General features: G+C 36.0%; 1 protein-coding gene across 7 annotated transcripts in view; it reads right to left on the bottom strand.

Moving 5' to 3' along the window:
• REPS1 (RALBP1 associated Eps domain containing 1) overlaps nt 1-19,351 on the bottom strand; it is an 83,123-nt gene that overhangs the window by 25,272 nt on the left and 38,500 nt on the right. For 6 of the 7 annotated variants that reach the window (XM_032339370.1, XM_032339372.1, XM_032339371.1 and 3 more), the window contains exons 2-8: nt 15,775-15,898; nt 14,067-14,263; nt 13,784-13,937; nt 13,145-13,275; nt 12,468-12,630; nt 12,123-12,186; nt 10,817-10,971 (exon numbers count right to left, since the gene is read on the bottom strand). In XM_032339370.1, coding sequence (XP_032195261.1) covers nt 10,817-10,971; nt 12,123-12,186; nt 12,468-12,630; nt 13,145-13,275; nt 13,784-13,937; nt 14,067-14,263; nt 15,775-15,898 — 988 coding nt within the window. The remainder of the gene's footprint in view (nt 1-10,816; nt 10,972-12,122; nt 12,187-12,467; nt 12,631-13,144; nt 13,276-13,783; nt 13,938-14,066; nt 14,264-15,774; nt 15,899-19,351) is intronic. The other variant, XM_032339373.1, reaches the window with a different exon arrangement.

Below are 19,351 nucleotides of genomic sequence, written 5' to 3'. Positions count from 1 at the left end.
CACATACTAGGACCTAATATATACTATGCACTCAAGTATTTATCTGAGTTCCTTTCAGGTTCTCTTTCATTTTAAATTCAATCTTCTTTACTGTTATTTTCCTAAAACAAAAACTACCTATTGTTTGAAAGAGTTCTCAAAATTTCTCTGCCCTATTTGTGTTACATGTCTATCTCAAAATACTTTCCCCATCTACTTATCCTGAAATGACTTCTTTATAGTCCCATCAAACTGGGAGTTCTAATTTACAGAACAGCATCATATCTTGAAAAATTTTTGTTTTCCTATCAAACTGAGAGTTCTAATTTACAGAAAGGTATCATATCTTGATAAATTTTTGTTTTCTAAGATCAAGAATAATTGCTTTTTTTTCCTTAATTCTATCCCTTTCTCAATAAATGCGTCAGAGTGGTACAAAACCAACACTTCTGATAACAGTCAATGAAGACTCAAAGCTCTTAGAGAAAGATAATGAAAAACTTATTTATGAAAAACAGCAGCAGAAAATCCCTCATTGGAGTAGCTTGTGGTTTTCAGTGTAAATGACAATTATAGATTTTTTTTTTCTATGATAACCAGTGGAAAGGAACTTAAGAAAAGGAAGATAATGGCTATAAATTTACTATGTTAACTAAAAGTGAAATGAAGGTGGTATGTGAAGGAATGTCTTATAGAGAGCCCCCAAAGCAGGTATTCATATGAAGAAAAAGAGAATTAAAATAGTATTACCTACACAAAAAGATTAATTTTCAAAAGAACCTACTTAAAGTCAGACTGTATCAATTAAGCTTTAAATGTCACCTTAGGGCAAACTGGGACTGCAGTTTGGATTCCAGACCTTTCTCCTGTCAGTCTTTCACTTCCGAATCTAGGATCGGACTGTACCCCATCCCCACCTCATGGCAGTTACAATTTGGGGTAGATTGTGGAAATCTCTTTGATTCCCTGGGTACAAAGTTGCAGTGGGTCCAGCCTCATGAGGATGAGGAGTAAAATACTACTCACCCAAATAATTACACATCATCATTATTCTAAGTGTTATTTTCCTAGAGTAGCAGTGCTCAAACTGTGGTCCACAAACTCCTGGGTGTCCCTAACACTCTTTTGTGTGTGTGTCCTGAAAAGTCAGAGTGGTTTTTGTAATGATAGTAATGCTTTTTTTCTGTGTTGGCACCTACAATGAGGGTGCAAAAGCAATGGTAGGTAAAACTGCTGGCTTATCAGCAAGAATCAAGGTGGTGGCACCAAAATATTAGTCATTATATTCTTTACTCCCACACATTCTAGTTAAAATAAACAAACATGAATGGCAACTTCACTGAAGAATGCTCACAACTATCACAGTAAAAATTATTTTTATTAAACCTCAACTCTGAAAACACATCTTCTTAGTACTTTGTATGGCAAAAAGGGGAAATACATATAAAGCACTCTGCTTTGCATCAAGGATTACGGTTGTCTCAAGGAAAGGTACTTGTGTGATTCAGCTGTCAGATGAACAGGCTACTTTTTTCATGGAACACCATTTTTCTTGAAAGAACAGCTGATAAACTATAATTATTCAGATTTGGGAATTAGGCAGGCATTTTCTCAAAAATGAATTTAGTGAGCTTGACATTTCAAGGAAAACAACTGTCTTCAGTACTTGTTAGAAATGACAAAGTTTGAGCTTTCAGCAAAAATAACAATTTTAGAAAATGTGTGTCCATGTCCATACTCAAGAGCTTCCTAATCCTTCTTTGAGAAGATTGGTTAAATTAACAAATATGCTTTTTTGATATAATAAAACATCCCAACGTTTCAAAGATTTGTATAATTCAATGAACTGATATTTTACAATCAGTGCACTTGCTACAAAATCATGCAATGCGGTAAAAGATTCATTCAAAGTGTATTCAAAGTGTAAGACAGACCTATGGATTTTAATGTAATAGTACAAACAACTCATTAATGTGATTTCAGCTTTTGCAATGTAATCAACCTTTAAGAAGTTATCATCTGCTGAGTTTGGGGGTAATACCAAAGAATATCTGTAATTATCTGAAAACAGTCCTCCCTTTTACCATGGAGGCCACATTTCCTTCACGTACCAGAAAATGGCAATCTTTTTCTACAGAGGGCCAGACAGTAAATATTTTAGGCTTTGCAGGGTACGAACATGGTCTCTGTTGCAACTATTCAGTTGCTGTAGTGCAAAAGCAGTCATCGATAATTCAGGGAGGAATGAGCCTGGTTTGTGTTACAGTAAAATTTCATCTACAGAAACTAAAATTTGAATTTCATAGAATTTTCATGTGTCATAAAATATTGTTTTTCCCCCGGTGATTAAAAACAACACACTACCACTACTCCATTTGTGGGCTACAAAGGGGACTGGATTTGGTTCTCAGCCCATAGTTTGCCAATTCCTGATACGTGTCAAACAAAGTAACGCATCTAACAGACTGAATGCAGAAACAAGTATGAGAATCTAGCTGTCTTCTATTAAGCGAGATATTAAAGAGAACTGCAAAGATGTAAAACAGTATCACCCTTTTTATAATGATTTCTTTTTAATTTTGGAGAATACAGTTATTTTCCTAAAAATATCTGTCAATACGTAAAAGGCTTACAATTATTATTTTAAAATAAAGGATGAAATTTATCAGTTTTAATTTCTAATACAGTAACTATTTTTTTATATAGGGTAATTATTGATAGAGCTAATCCATGTAAACAGAGGCTCTTTCTGGTCCACGATAATTTTTAAGAATGTGAAAGGGTCCTAAGACTAAAAGTTCAAAAATTCACTGTCCTAGAAAATCCAAAAATTATTTCTGGAATAAATTCACAAAATTACACATTGCTTCTTTCCTGCTTCATATTCAGAACAACAAATGGTTGTAGAAAAAGAGGAAATTACTTATGTTCCAGAAAGGTAATATCCTAATACTCATGAGTCCGAGGAGAAGAATCAGGTGCATAAATAAACTTGCACCTCCTTCAACTTGGCTCCCTATAAACTCCAACAAAGAGCTTCCTGCCCACCCACAGAAGTTAGTCTTTCAGACCGTATCCTTACGGAGGCAGGGGTGTAGTTTTACTCTTACCTGATGCAGTGTTCCAACCTAGCCTCCTGCTGGAACACTGTGTCAACCCTGCCTCCCTCCTGACGGTTCTGCTCTGCCCCTGACATCATCAGAGCATCAGGGCTGAAAAAGAAGAGCATGAGCCTAAATTATTTGTTAAGGTAAACCCCGAAAGGGCTTTTATGCAAAAAGTATCTCCATGTATGAAAGTGTGTCTGGAAGATACAACGCAGTGTGATCACACTGACATACTGTCAATCTACATTTAAAGTTAGAAATGTGGGCACCTGGGTGGCTCAGTCAGTTAAGTGACTGCCTTTGGTTCAGGTTATGATCCCAGGGTCCTGGGATCAAGCCCTGCCATCAGGCTCCCTGCTCAGTGGAGAACCTGCTTCTCCCTCTCTCTCTGCCTACTTGAGCTATCTCTCTGTCAAATGAATGAATGAATGAATGAATAAATAAATCTTTAAAAAAAAACTTGCCATTAAAAAAATAATAAAGTTAGAAATGATAATATTAAAAGAGCACAAACTGCATTTTTAAGATCACACTATAAAATAAAAACACCGTCAGTGATTTTCATCCTTCTAGCCTCCAAACATTCTGAAGTTGCCAGATTCAGTTTAGTACAGTACACCAGCTAGCTGAACGAACCACCTCTTTCTTAAAGAGCATCAGTTCTATTCTAGGTTTTTCTCAGTAATACACTCAACATGCTAGTACTGTTTCAAAAATGACTGCAGGCTGGGCGCCTGGGTGGCTCAGTTGGTTAAACAACTGCCTTCTGCTCAGATCATGATCCCAGAATCTCAGGATCGAGTCCTGCATTAGGCTCCCAGCGCCACACAGAGTCTGCTTCTCCCTCTGACCTTCTCCCCTCTCGTTCTCTCAAATAAATAAAATCTTTAAAAAAAAGAAAAGAAAAGAAAATGACTGCCAGCTATTATTAATCTTATAGAAATATATACACTCCCTAAAGTTTTACAGTTTAAAACTTATTTTGCTTTCAAGTAGCCAAATAAATCTAGGAAGAATTCTTCAATCATGAAGCCTCAAGTAAAGTAGTAAACTCATTTAATAGCTTTATAAAAGCAAAAGCAACTACATTTTTTAAAAAAAAGATTTATTTATTTGACAGACAGAGATCACAAGTAGGCAGAGAAAGAGGGGGAAGCAGGCTTCTCGCTGCAGAGAGCCTGTTGCGGGGCTCGATCCCAGGACCCCAGGATCATGACCCAAGCCAAAGGCAGAGGCCCTCACCCACTGAGCCACCCAGATGCCCCGCAACTACATGTTTTATTTGAAATGTGAATGCTATGCTTACCTAAAAAAGTTCTTATATAAAAAATAAACAGATTTGGACAAATTTTAAGTCTTCAAGGAAAAGGTACAAATGGTACCTTTTTCATTCACATTTAAAACATAGCGATAAGCAGGGGTGCTTGGGGGCTCAGTCAGTTAAGCATCAGCCTTTGGCTTAGTGATCTCAGGGTCCCGAGATTGAGGCCTGGGTCGGGCTCCCTGTTTAGTGGGGAGTCAAGCACTACCTCTCCCTCTGCCCTCCACCCTCATGCTTGCTCTCTCTCTCACTTGCTCTTTCTCATGCACTTGCTCTGTGTTTCTCTCTCAAATAAATCATTAAAAAAAAAAAAAAAGATTGGGATAAGCAATGAAAATGCAAAAGAAATTAAAGAATTTAAGATATGCTTTGTTCTGAATGGTATCATATCCATCAAAAAACTACATTCTATTTGAAAAACTAATTTTAATTTTCAACAGTCCACAAAATGGAAACTTATTCAGTAACAGAACTTGATATAGTCTATGTAGAAGTTTCTCAGTTTTTTCCCCAAGGATTTTTTTTTTTAAAGTGAAGGTAAAAATGTGTGTAACAAGGTTTGAAAGAAACAAAACATTGACCCAAAATCCCAATTAAATTGTAGCCTACTGATTTTTTTTTTTTTTTTTTTGGGCAGAACTGGTTAGCATTTTATAGGCGCTACTATTTGACTTAGTTACTATATTTTAAAGATTATTAACTATAGCTAGGAGGCTCTCATTATCCAAATACAGCTAAAAATGAAGAAGCCCACTTAATGTTAATTTACTTAAGATAATTAGAATTTCATGATGAAAAATAACTCAATTAGTTATTGTTTTCAAAACTTACAGAGAACATTGTAAAAATGAGTATAAAGACCGAAGAAAAAAAGATGTTACAATTCTGGGGTGTAATCACAATTAATAAAAACATGAATTCAATCAGTAAGCATTTATGAATGGCCTGTACATAAGCACAGTAAATAAAGATACAGTATTGAGCAAGATGACAAAGCTCCCATTTATTTCCATGGAGTTCTCTTTCTAACAGAGGAAGACAGATGTCCTTCACTTTGCTTTTGAGTTTTGCAGCACAATTATAAAGAAAAAAATACAAGATTTGTCCTTTAAAAAAAATAATTAAAAGTATCAGTAATTATTCCCAAGGACTATTAGGAATCCCCTGATAGGTAAATCATAATCTTTTAAAGCCCCTATTGGGACATCCTTGTAGAAATTTTCTCCTTCAAATATTATCTAGTCTTATTAAAGTCTTTACCAGGAATTTGAGGAGTTTTAAGTATTTTGACCAGTTTCATTAAATGGTACATTTTTGCCAATATCTATAACTGTCCTGATTTGTCAGCTACAACATCTGGAAAGAAATGACACCAGCATTAAGAACGTGTGTGGTGGGGGCACCTGGGTGGCTCAGTTGGTTAAGCGACTGCTTTCAGCTCAGGTCATGATCCTGGAGTCCCAGGATCGAGTCCCGCATCGGGCTCCCAGCTCCACAGGGAGTCTGCTTCTCTCTGACCTTCTCCTCGCTCATACTCTCTCTCAAATAAATAGATAAAATATGAAAAAAAACAAAACAAAACAAAAAAACATGTGCAGGGGCAGTGCATGGAGAGTGAGTGCTTGAAGCAATTCCTAAGTGTAAAGTTGATGATGAATACTTGCAGTGCCTATTTTCATGATTTTTCCTCTGCAACTAAAGGTACTTGGGAGAGTGAATTTTCAAAAATAATGATTTAGAATTGTTTATATAAAATAAAGATATATGTACCCCCCCCTTTTTTTAAAACAGCACAATTTTAAAGGTGAAGTCAAGAAACTACCCAAAAATCCATCACTAAGACACGGGTTAAATTAAGGTGCATCTATATTATGGAATACATGGTATGATAAGGAATGTGACATCCCTGTATGTGACAAAGTATAAAGATGTTCAGCACTATTTAAAAAAAATCAAGGATGTACAGTGTGATTGTACTTGGTGAAAACAGTTATCTCCATGTGTTGTTTGTGTTGGCTTTTCTATGCTAAAAGTTTCAGGATGAACAGAAAACTCAACAGTGATTTTAGCACAAGTTAGTCTCAAGTATGGATTTTTGGTAAACTATTCATAAAAAGTCTGTGGCTTTTAACAATATTCCTATTAGAAGGCCTGCAAGGAGTTTTAGGACCCACATTCTATACCATATCTGCAACAATGAAACATGCTCCAATTTACTATGTGAAGAAGTGATGATGGAGGAAGAGACAGAATAGGGCACAATTCCTCTCCCGCTCTGAGCATCTCAAGCAGACATTACTGATTTGCTCGTGAGTACTGGGTTATAAAGACAGGAAAGAGTTTTAAAAACAAATGGCTCAGTTATTTAGTCATTTCAAAAATGTGAACGCCTACCTAAATATTCAGTTTGCACCCTACTAGGTGCTAAAACCTAATGAACAAGACTGATTCAGTTACTACCCACTTGGATCCTCCAGGCTAGTTTGAGAGAAAGAGATTTACCAAATAATCACAAAAGCTGTGTGTCAAATAGCAACTGTGCTCCAAAGCAGAATCTCTGTGAACTGAGTTGAAGTATACAGCATCTAAGTATGTTTGGTTTTGTCCTTTTAAGATACAGCGTGTTGTGGCATATTAGCAGGTCACTCTGTTTTTTTTAAGTAGATAACCATTCTTAGAAGATGAACATTCTTTCTTGAATAACAGCTTCAGAAAGGTGTTTCCTTAGATGAATTCTGGTATGCTCTTTTTTTTTTTTTTTTGGTAAGACAATAAAAACAAAGTCTCCCTTTGTATTTACTCTAGCTGCCAAATTCAGTGCTAATCTTAAATATTAAATATTTCAGTGCAGGCCCAAATAAGCACTCTACCTATGATCATTAGTTGTTCTGTTTTATCGGCTATTTAATCCTATGAACCTGGTCAAATAATTTTTGAAAAATTATAAATCTCCCCAAACCATGTTTACATGCCTACAGAAAGCCTAGTCTGGTTACTTCAAGGGGCTGTAATTCAAGTCACTCAAGTCACCACTAGTCACCACTACTATTTATTTTTTGATAAGTTATTTAAATTGCCAATACAGAATACCTGCAGAGCTAATATTTTAGTATGTCCCAACATCACAAATTTATAGTAACAGTTATATTTCAAAGATAGAAATGTGTTAAAAATATCCTACTTTAAAAGTGGCACACTTAACATTAATTCACTTAATAATTTATTTGCTGACCAATTAATTCAGTACACCCCTGGCGAAGTGCTATATGTCCTTAGGATACTACAATGAGTATGATGCATTTCCTTTTTTTTTAAGGGGCTCAGTGAGGTACCAGAAAGAGGAAAAAAAGAACAAGATTCAGTGTGATGTGTGCCATAATAAGCAGCATGTAAGTGATGTTGCAAGAGATCACAGAAAACAGAAGGTAACATATGCCTGTCAGTCAGAAAGCCTCCAAAGGGGGAATGACTAAAATAAATTCTCAGATCATCCAAAAGAAACCGTTTGGGTATGTCCCTTTTAGTATCTAAACTTCTAAAGAGAACTTCTAAAAACACAGCTATTTTAAATTACTTTTGTGGATACTAATGGATCCACAGTGTCACGCAATAATTTCTACATTCAAAGGACTTTGTGGACTGTGAGCCTCAGCCTTATCAGAGGTAGGTAAAAAAAGATTAATCAGTTCCTCCCACCCCAAAATTAACAGAACTCTAAATTATCATTTGTAAGTAGGCAAAGCAGATCTGAATTTAATATTGTGTAGTCAAATGTTTATAATAAATTCGATCAGAAAAACCACATAGTATTATGTTGGAATGGGAAAAAATTATTTGATCTTTGGGAACCTTTAAAAAGTTAAAATTAGAGCAACAGTGTACAGATAAATGCAGGCAAAACAACCCGTGTCTCTTGGCTAAACAGACTTAACAGATGTAAAAAAAAAAGAATGCCCATAAACGAAATTCTTCAATCATGAGCCCTAAAATTCAGTCCGTAGACCAAGTTTACGAAGACCCAGAATTTATTTAAATTAAAAACAAAAAACAATGGGGTGCCTAGGTGGCTGAGTCAGTTAAAAAGTATCTGCTTTGGCTCAGGTCACGATTTTAGTTAGGGATCTGGGACTGACCCCAGGAGCCCAGGCCTCCAGCTCCCTGTTCAGCAGAGAGTCTGCTTCTGCCTCGCCCTCTGCCCCTCCCTCCCCAACTCATGCTCTTTCATTCTCTTTATCAAATAAATAAAATCTTTAAAAACAAAACAAAACAAATTCCACTGACTACATGCAATAGCCAGATTTACCAATCTGAATGCAACAGATAACAGGTTCAGACAAGTCTCTAGAGAATAACGTAACAGAATAAACTTGACTTATTTCTTGTATTAGTATGCTATCAGTTTTCAAAGAATTAACGTCAAGAAAAATTCCAAATACAAGGCCCAATTTTTAAAACGATATGCCAAGTACAAAGCTACTAAATTTCTTTCCCCTTTGGCTACTATCAAATAAGCTAGACACAATTCTTTTCATTCATTTCTTAATTGGGTAAATCAAAGTACTGTGAAGCAAAATTACCAACAAAAATACTTAGCTCTCAGCTCAAGTTAGAAGATACCTAATAACTACCTGAAATGATTGGGAAAATCCTAGGATTCTCATAAGATAATGTTCTAAAAAACATAAAATCAATGCTAAAGTCTGGAATCAATTTATTCGTTGATAAAAGGTCAGTGTACAATTCAGGTCCTGAAACATGAATGGCATCAAATCCACATTTCAGGTGGAGAAACAGAAGGAAAAAACAGAGTAAGTGGTCAGAACTTGCCCAGGGTCACAGGAGTAATTGGCAAAACTAGAAGCAGATTCAGATTCCTAACACCAAGGATACTGTTCTCTTTGTGAGATTCATAACATGCATATGATTCCTTCTGTATGACTTAGGCAATAAGGTCAGATTATGTGTCTTTCTGGGTTAAATAGACACTACCTAATAGATGAAGGCCCTTTTGAGAGCCAAATTCTGTTTTAATTTTTCTTCTAAAAATATAAAATTCCTTCTATCATAACATCCAAAAGAAAACTGACATAAGAAAACTGAAAATGGTAATTTTTAATTAGGCTCATTAAGAATTTAACGTTAAGATTTCCTTTATTCATTCTGAATTTTACTCATTTCTTTACCCTTTAAAAGTTCTGCTTCCTTTTAAAGAAAGTTACCAGTTAATATGGGCATTTACAAAAGCATTCTTGTAAACATGGTAACAAAAACAGCACTATCTATAATCAAACACAAAATTTCCAGATTTCTTTAGTCAAAAGAAAAGAGTTGGGCTTTTGAAAGGAAAATGCTTGCACATTGCATTGGTCTTATGATAAACCAGGCACAGTCCTTCAACGAATTAAGATGCATTCAATGGAAAAATGTTGATAATGCAGACAGGCTACCTCGCCCACCCCAGACAATATATAATGCAATTATAGGGTGGCAAACAAACAGATACTTTGAAATGTTCTCCAAATCTCAGGAAGTCAAAAGTTAAACTGAAATAGTGGCATATATTATTTGTCTCTTTGAAACTGACTAAACAGGGATGCCTGAGTGGCTCAGTCAGTTAAGCATCTGTCTTCTTTTTAGGTCATGGTCCCAGATTCTAGAACTGAGTCCTGCATCAGGCTCCCTACTCAGCCAAGAGCCTGCTTTGCCCTCTGCCTGCCACTTCCCTTGCTTGTGCTCTGTCTCTCTTTCTCTGACAAAGAAATAAAATCTTTTTAAAAATAAATAAATAAAACCTAAATAAAACAAACCATTAATTCAAGTTCAGCCTATAGAGCACATTCGTATGGCAAACCTACTTACTCTTAATGAAATGTCTATGTTCTTAAGTCGTTTTTTTTTTTTTTTTTTTTTGTTTTAAGATTTTATTTATTTGATAGAGACACAGCGAGAGGGGGAACACAAGCAGGGGCAGTGGGAGAGGGAGAAGCAGGCTTCCCGCCAAGCAGGGAGCCCGATTCGGGGCTCGATCCCAAGACATGGGATCATGACCTGAGCTGAAGGCAGATGCTTAATGACTGAGCCACCCAGGCACTCCTGTGTTCTTACGTTTTAACAACTATCCTGATTTTGCTCTAAGAATTGTGTTGAGGTGTCTGGATAGCTCAGTTGGTTGAACATCTGACTCCTGGTTTTGGTTCAGGTCATGATCTTGGGATCATGGGACTGGCCCTAAATGGGCTTTGTGGTCAGCACAGAATCTGCTTGAGATTCTCCCCCTCTCCCTACTCGCACACTCTCTCTCTCACTCTCTCTGTCTTGCAAATAAATAAAATCTTAAAAAAGGAAAAAAAGAATCAAGTGCTATGTTTATCAAGGCCTGTAACCAGGTCCCTTCAGCTCCCGATCTTACCTGCTGAGTCCTCCAAATCAATCAGTTTGGGCATTAGGCTTTCAGGGAGTTTTTCTGGTAAGTCATAGCCATTCTTCCTAGCAACTACCAGATGAAAAGCAGCACAAAACTCATCCAGTGTCAATGCTCCATCTTTATCAAAGTCTGAAAGTTCCCTAGAAGACAAACTTACTATAAATATAATCATCTGCTTTGGATCTCTTTATGTCTCAAAAAGAAGCAAAAGAAACCCTTTTCCAGAAAAAGTACAAAAAAATTTTTTTAAATCCCATAGATGGGAAGAAGTATAAAAAAGTGAATACAGAAAACTGACTGCAAAATGTAGGCAGTGGGCATATGGACATTCAAGGCACAATTCCTTAAACTTTTCTGAATACTTGAAATTCTTATAATAGAATGCTAAAAAAACAGCTTAAATAAGTAAAACCACCAAAAAATGAACTTTAATCCATATGCATTTTTAAGTAACAGGATTTAATTTAAAGGCACGCCTATTTAGTAAGTCACTGAAAATTTTAAAACCTTCATTTTTATTATCAAAGGTACATGTATCTACTTTAAAGCATCCAAAAGAATTATAAGGATTGATATTAAAAAAAAAAAAAAAGCCCCCCCATTCTTCCACTTTCTAGATGCAGAAGCAACCACTTTTGTATTTAACACGTAACACTAGAAATAGCATGTATACATTGCTAGTTCTTGATTTTTCAGTTTAGGCATTATCCATCTTTCTTCTACTATAGCACTCTATGCTACTAAAAACTCTACTAATGAAATAATTTAAAGTAGAAATAATATTTATGTTTATCTGAGAATTGTTTTTTAAAAGTAATTTGTGATTATAATTTGTTTAGACTGACTAATTCCAACTACATAGCAGCTATCCAAAGACTGTCTGGATTTAAGTGGGAGCTAAGCACTGTTCTTAAGCTCATGACTTAGGATAGGTATAGGTATAGCTACTAGTATGGGTAATACATAATAGGTATAAGCTTGTTAAAAACCAGATGGGCTACATATAACCATGGGATGAACCAATTAGCTTTTATTCCAAGCATTATGCTAGCAATAAGAAACAGTGGATACAACTTAAAGAATTTTAGCATTTTTTAATGAACCACTGTACTGGCATCACTTATTTCTTTTCCAGAGAGTGAGACAAAGCTGACCATTACTGAGTTCTTTGAGAACATATTCTTGAAAAGGTTACTCTAATAGTTTATCTTTTAAGGTTTGAAAATCTACTTGCTGGAAGCTCCTCTGAAACAACACATATTACACAACTGATATGAAATACCACACTTACCAAATGTGAGAAAGTTCAAGAATAGGAAGTTTTGATTTTGTAAAAAACTCTTTAGCTGCAGATCCTGAAATATTAAAACAGTGTTGTTTAATGTTATGCTGAACTTACACACCCAAGAATAAAATGTGAGGTTAAGAGTCTTAAGACTTTTATCATTGTGGCAAAAGGTAGGAACCTTAACATGTGTGTATGTCATGTTTTCTTCTCCAGTGATTATAAACTCTTTAGATAAACAATTTGAGAATTATCATTTATAATCTCTGACCAATAAAACCATGCCTTTGAAATTATGAAATTGAGACTCTGTCCTGTCCCATCCAGAAGAATTTGTTTTTAACAACTCACCTGGAATAAATCCGTTTAGATCAGGCTGAATGGTTTTAAACTGATTTACATAATACTGTCTTTGTTCATCTGTTATTTTCCAGGGATCATCGTAACTACTGGATTGCCTACGAATTTCATTGGCAGTTGTAGCTGATGCTACAGTTCGTACTGTTGTCTGGTCCTGTAATGAAACATTTATTTCCTCAGTACAGTATCTATCTATATAATTATATGGACCAAGATTGCTAGGTTATTTATCTTTGAAATTAAAACTTACATTTTTTGGATGTTTAAAATATAAGAAGTCTTCACAAAGTCATCACCAAACCACATATTTGTTATAATCAGGTTACTGAATGTTTCTGCACAATGATTATAAGTGCGTAAAATGATAGCAGTGTGTAAGCAACAGAAAGTTATGAAAAATGTGCTAAGAAAGCCAAGCAAATATATTCCTAGGCGCAGAAAACTTTCAAAACTTCGTTGAATAATTAGAAAGAAAATCAGCCAAAACTTTTACTGAAACATTCCACTGATAACAGACTTTAAGACACAGAGCAGAGTTTTGTGTTCTATAAAGAGTGAACTTGCATTTACAAAATTTGCAATAGCAAAATATGTATTAAAAAAAAAAATGACTGCAGCAATACTCTGAATGAAGCAAACAAAAATGCAATACCAATAAAATGTCACACCTGGACAGAAGCAGGATGCATGGTTAAAAGAGTACTGGTTGGTGGAGTATCTGCAAAACTGACCCAAGTTTCTTGCGGTGGAGGTGGAGGTGGAGAGTGCCCCGACCACACTGCGTCAGCAGCAGCAGAACCTGGAAAGAGAACGGTACACGTGCAGGCTCACTTCTAGAGAAAAAAAGTTACCAGCTTTGTACTATAACTCCTCATACACGTATTATAAATGTTTTCTTTCAAACTCTAAATTTGAAGAAATGTTAATGATTTCCAAAGTGAATGTCTTCTGTCCACTTAAAATTATACCTCTTTTAAACTGTTACTGTGCTTTCCTTGTCAATACTGGAACTAATATAATATATACCTTATATTCTGGGAAATCATTATTTATTAGTTTCATCTTCAGAGAATCTGGCATCTATAAACTTTTGTCTAAGCATCACATGAATAAGTAAATGCAATTACCATTGTTCAAAGTGATGCATCTGCTTACAAACTTTCATGGTTGGCTTTTGCTTCTAATTAAGGTGCTTAATTTATAATTAAAAATTGCCTTGGAGGCAACTCTTAAAGGAATAGTATCACGTTTCCTTCAATTTACCACCCTTAATAAATAACCGTCACTTCTAAAGAATTTCAAAATACCTGATTGTGCTTCCCCAAAGGGAGACCAAAATGGCCCAGGTCCTGCAAGAGGCCTCTCGCTATTTCCCCCACTGGGGTGACGGCTGTGCTTCCTCCATGTGTGTGGAGAAGATGGTGGGGACTGCTGGGGTGAAACTACTGGGGATGCAGGTTCCTGGAGAGAATATTATTAAGACTTAAAATTTTTTAAGGTGACATTTTCATTAGTAAGATATCATTACATGCTTTATTGTAAACATCTGTACAGGCCATCAACTGGTAACACGTTCAAGCACATGAATACCTGCTGATCTGTAGCTGTACGAGGCTGGACAGTATCATGGCTTACAGATCCCTTTTTCACTTGTCCTCTTCCAGGTGGTGGGGGAATTACACCGGAGTAAGACCCTTGATTTTCAGAATCTGAAGAATATGAGGCTGCATGGCGAGATTCCTGTTCATTCTTTGAAGCAACAAATCTTGGCAGAGGAAGGTCCTTTACTGTTAACCACAGAAATAATTATTACTTTAAAATGAAAAAGAGCACACGTTAAAACTGAAATATGAATTAGGTATTAGAAAGAATTTTTAAAAAATGGATACAGACACATATGTTTACCACTCCCTTTCACTGTTTAGGGAGACTCTAACCTAGAAAGTAGTAGAACACTAAACTGTCCTTCTAAAGGCAGTAACAATAGCTATAATAAATATCCTATCTGGCTCTGTGCTTGCAACTAAGGCAACAAGGTGCCAAGGTCACTGACAGTAACTGACAAGGGTCTGAAGCCAGGACAGTCTGACCTGAAGGTCTAGACAATTTCTTTTCTGCTCATACTGATTCTCTTTAGATGTTAGAGCTCAGCTGTTAAGTTAAGGAGAGAATATATCACTAGATTGAGACTAGATTAATCTAGACACTTCACGGCACAAATTCCTGAAAATATTTTACTGTTCTCCTACCAACACCATGGTACAAGGCATGATAGCTGTTCACTTTAATCTGGCTTGTGACAATTTTAATAAACAGAGAAGAAAGAAAACCAAGAACTTCTTTGCAGATCAGTTATAGATCAGTCATACCTTTAGAATGGAAAACACACACAGAAGCAGAATTTTTAGCAGAAAGTATACTTCCCTTCACCATGACTATCTTCATCTCTCTTGAATCTCCATACTAAGGAGTTGGAAATACTAAGCTTATTCAGTATTTATGTAAAAGAATTCAAAATTATTTGAAAAGAATTCATATTCTCAATTCTAGAAGAATGATGTGAGGCAAAACAGAGGTCCAAAATGAAAAACTCACATTGAACAACAAACTGAACCTGGTGCTTAAAACTTATTATAAAAATTTCAACATTACAGAAAGCCTCAAGTTTTCTCTTTCCTCTTTTCCCTATGACAACCACAGAACTCTGCATTTAAATGCTACCTCTGTAGAATTTCTACTGACTTCGGCATCAATAAGCCTCCCAATCACAGAAAAACTAATTATCCTAGGTGACACTTCCAAGGTAGTCAAGTGTCTGTGTGTAGGTTTTAGTCTGCCAATATTTAACCTTTGTCTCTACCCAAATCTGAAAGTTTTGGTTAACTTTCTAATTTCAAATGCAGTCTTCCCAAACAAAAAACCACAAAGAATTATGTAGTTTTATATGTATTAGAAAAGAAGAAAATAAGGAAGGCACATAAGAAGGTGGTCAGTCACTACAATCCATCATTTACTTTGATAAAATTATTCACCCAAAATCTCTCTAAGCAACTTCTGGTGAATTCTGAAAAATCACCACTATTAACAATTGTTATATGACCATCAAATATGTATTAAGTACATACACACCATAACAGGTTTAAGACAGAGATATTTTTCTAATACTTACCAATGAACCAATGAATGAAGCTAGAGAGAATGCTAAAATGTCAGGAAGACTCAACAATTCTACTGACTTTACTTCGTTTGTGAGCATAAGTCTATTTTCATTTCAGCTACTAATGTATTCCATATTTACCTGTATTTATACTTTCCACTCTTAAAGGGAAACCAGACTGGGCAACAGCTACAAGTTTCAAAGCGATATAGAACTGACTTCTTCCAAAATAACCAAGTCTTGTTGCACCACAAAGCTCCATAATCTATAAAAGAACACAATGTTAATATTAAGTTTTATGATACTAATTCTCCAAATAAGCAGGTATTTAACTTCTGTTTATAATTTCTCCAAAATACACAGCTGACACGTGGTATATTACACTCAAATGATGACCAGCTTCCTCACGTTTCAGGTTTATGAGTCTGAAAATAAAAAGGCACTGACCTTATAAGAAGGCTATGGTTCTCCGACTTGGTAAAATCCATATGATAAAGAAATTTTATTTTATTAGAATGACTATTTTCTCTTGAGAGTTCTATTTTTCAGAAACAATGTATCATCTACTTTTCATAAACACTGTGCATACAACAGGGCCAAAAATTCCTGCAACTAATAGATTATTATGCAGCCATTTTAAGTAATAGTCATAAAATGACACAGTAAGTGGAAAAAAGTAGGATACCTACTTTAAACACAAAATCACAAACACATAAAAATACAAACATAAAACACATAAAACACAAAACACAGAAACACAAATCTGAAAAAAACCAGAGATATACAAATCTATCAGCCATTTTGTTAGGAGAGATTAAGAGCAGGGTTTTTCCTCTTATTTCCCAGATTGTATTTAATGTGGCTATACTACTTTCCCTTAAAACAATTTTTGCTTTGCATTTTTTTAAAAGATTTTATTTATGTATTTGACAGAGAGAAATCACAAGTAGGCAGAGAGGCAGGCAGGTGGGGGGGTGGAGCAGGCTCCCTGCTGGGCAGAGAGCTGGATGCGGGGTTCAATCCCGGGACCCTGGGATCATGACCTGAGCCGCAGGCAGAGGCTTTAACCCACTGAGCCATCCAGGTGCCCCTGCTTTGCATTTTTAAAGCACGAAGGTCTTCAAGGATCTACACCCTCATTCCAGTCATTTGACAAGTATTTCTAGACTGGCTATGACAAATACGTGACAGACTAGAAAAAAGCAGCTTCAGTTAGGAAATTAAATGACAACTGCAAAAGTTGGAATAATGTCTACTGTACAGACATTATAATCTCAAAATAAACACTAAGTATCCTTGTCTTACCTTCTCAAATGATACAAATTCCTGTAGAAAGGGAGCATATTTGCCTCTTTTCTTTTTCATGAAACACTCAAAGATTAGGGTACCTAGATGTTAGGTAACAATTCACAAGTATTTACTAGAATTGCAAAAAAGCACCCACAAACAGTTAAGCAATGTGTCACAATCACAATAACCACAAGAGAAGACATTTTTATGTTGATTGATCAGCAATGGAGAAAGTTCCTGATTCTGCCACTAAGGGGCATCACTTCAGTGTAAATTTAAAGGGCAAGGAGGATAAGAGGCCAGGTTCATACTAGGGAACTAGGAGGAAAATGAGGGTAAGAGTTAAGAAGGCCACATAGCCTTGAAAGATGTGCAGGCATTTTGTTTTGATTTCTGTGCCTTTCCACGATTCTTTTCTGCCCACTTGGTACCCTGTAAAGGATTATTACACATCTCAGATACTTCTGCTTATAAAATAAATCTAAAATATCTAAAATATGCCCTGTATCTACGTTTGATAAAGGGAAGACCTCAAAGGAAATCACAGGTAATTGCTTTGTTTATCCTAGTTATAATGTGTTTCAGGCATCAGTCAGAAGGAGATGCCGAAGGTACAGAAGTGCAGAGGAGGGAGTTCAGAAGAAGGGAGCATGTTGTGAAGATGTGCTCCACAACTGAACCAGACAAGCCAGGTGATGACTAAAGCTAAGGGAGTAAATGAGACTGCCTGCAAGCCCAGAGCAGGGAAAGGGAACGGTGGAGAACATCAAAACCTAAGAGTATGTGTAAAAAGGAGCCTATGAAAGAAGCAGTGGGAAAAAGTACCAGCATAAGGAGGAAATCAAGGGTGGAAAGCGGTTCTGGAAGGTGGGAACAAACCTTAAAGAAAATCATTATTGCACATACAAATTCATGTACAAAGATGTTCACAGCAAGAAGCAACCTAAACTTAACACAAGAACAAAACAGATACAGTTGATTATTAAACAAGCACATAATGCCATAACCATACAACAGTTAAAACTCACTGCTTACAGTATTAATGTTATGGAAACAAAAAGCAAGATACAAAGCAAGCATATAAAAGTATAATCCCAGTTTCATTAAGATATGTACATATAACTGGTAGAGAATATGCCAGTGATTATTTCTGGGTACTGAGATTAAGGGATTTTTCTAGTTTTTCTTTATATGAGTCTGTATCTACTACCAAAAATATTTTATATTATTTAGTCAGAAAACTAATAATTTCCAAACAAAAGAATTAGTGGGGCCAAATGAAAAAGGAAAGAAAACACACTCTATTTTATGATTAGGAGATCTTTGCCACTTAAGCACTAGTACAGATGTAGTAGGGTAAAATCTCATTTGCAATGGATTAAGGAATAAACATGAGGACTGTAGTGGAGAAAGACAGGTTAGCACGCTTGGCTCTCAGAGAAAGTAAGTTTAGAGAACAATCTTGATTCTCCTAAGTCTCAGAGCTAGCCAGTGGAAGAACTGGCTCAAGAAGCCAGGTCCTTTGATTACAAACCCAAAGCTCTTTCTAAGGGGCTTGGGGGGCGGGGGGGGGGTGCGGCGTAGAAAAGCAAGAAGGGATACTATCTTTCTATGCTATCAGATGTAACAAAATTCTAAGTCGCCCTGTCAGGAAAGGGGAATGAGATTTTGAAAAAGGAGATAAAAGGGCTCAAAGGCAAAATATTTGCAGTTATTTCTCTATAACTAATCCTGGCTACATCATCTACAGAACTCACTTTGTGGCCCAAGTCAGGCATATGTGTCACTGATGTCTATCTTTCCCAGCTATACCAATTAGAGAGGCCACTAGCTCTTGAAACAGCAGAGGCGGAAAGGAGCTGTAACATACAAACTTACAAAAACGATCCCTGATGAAACAGTATCAGGTTTGATTTATCATCACAACCTTGTGAATTAGACAAAATTTGTCTCTTAAAAAATATGTGGAATAATTCCTAGAAGCAGAGCACTGGACCAAAGTATACATATACTTAAAAATGCATTCACTATTGCCATTGCCTTTCAAAAAGGTTATTGAAATTTTTTCTCCCACTATTAATATGAGAGTGTTTTTTTCATATTTTCTCCAGTAACCTGAAAAGACTACTCACACACATACATGGAGTTTTTTGACTACATGTATTACACAGTTTCATACAGCTATTCCTTACTTTAGTTTTTATAATATTCAAATATATGATATAGGGGTACCTGGGGGCTCAACTGGTTAAGCACCTGCCTTCGACTCAGGTCATTATCTCAGGGTCCCAGGAGCTGCCTGAATCAGGCTCCCTGCTAGGCAAGGAGCCTGCTTCTCCCTCTCCCTCTGCTCCCCACCCCCCACCCGCCAACATGCTCTCTCTTGTTCTTTCTATGCTATCAGATGTAACAAAATTCTAAGTCACCC

The sequence above is a fragment of the Mustela erminea genome, chromosome 4 (assembly GCF_009829155.1).
Source record: "Mustela erminea isolate mMusErm1 chromosome 4, mMusErm1.Pri, whole genome shotgun sequence".
Lineage (NCBI taxonomy): Eukaryota > Metazoa > Chordata > Mammalia > Carnivora > Mustelidae > Mustela > Mustela erminea.
Note: the sequence above shows the minus strand (reverse complement) of the source record. Positions and strands in the feature narration are given on the sequence as shown.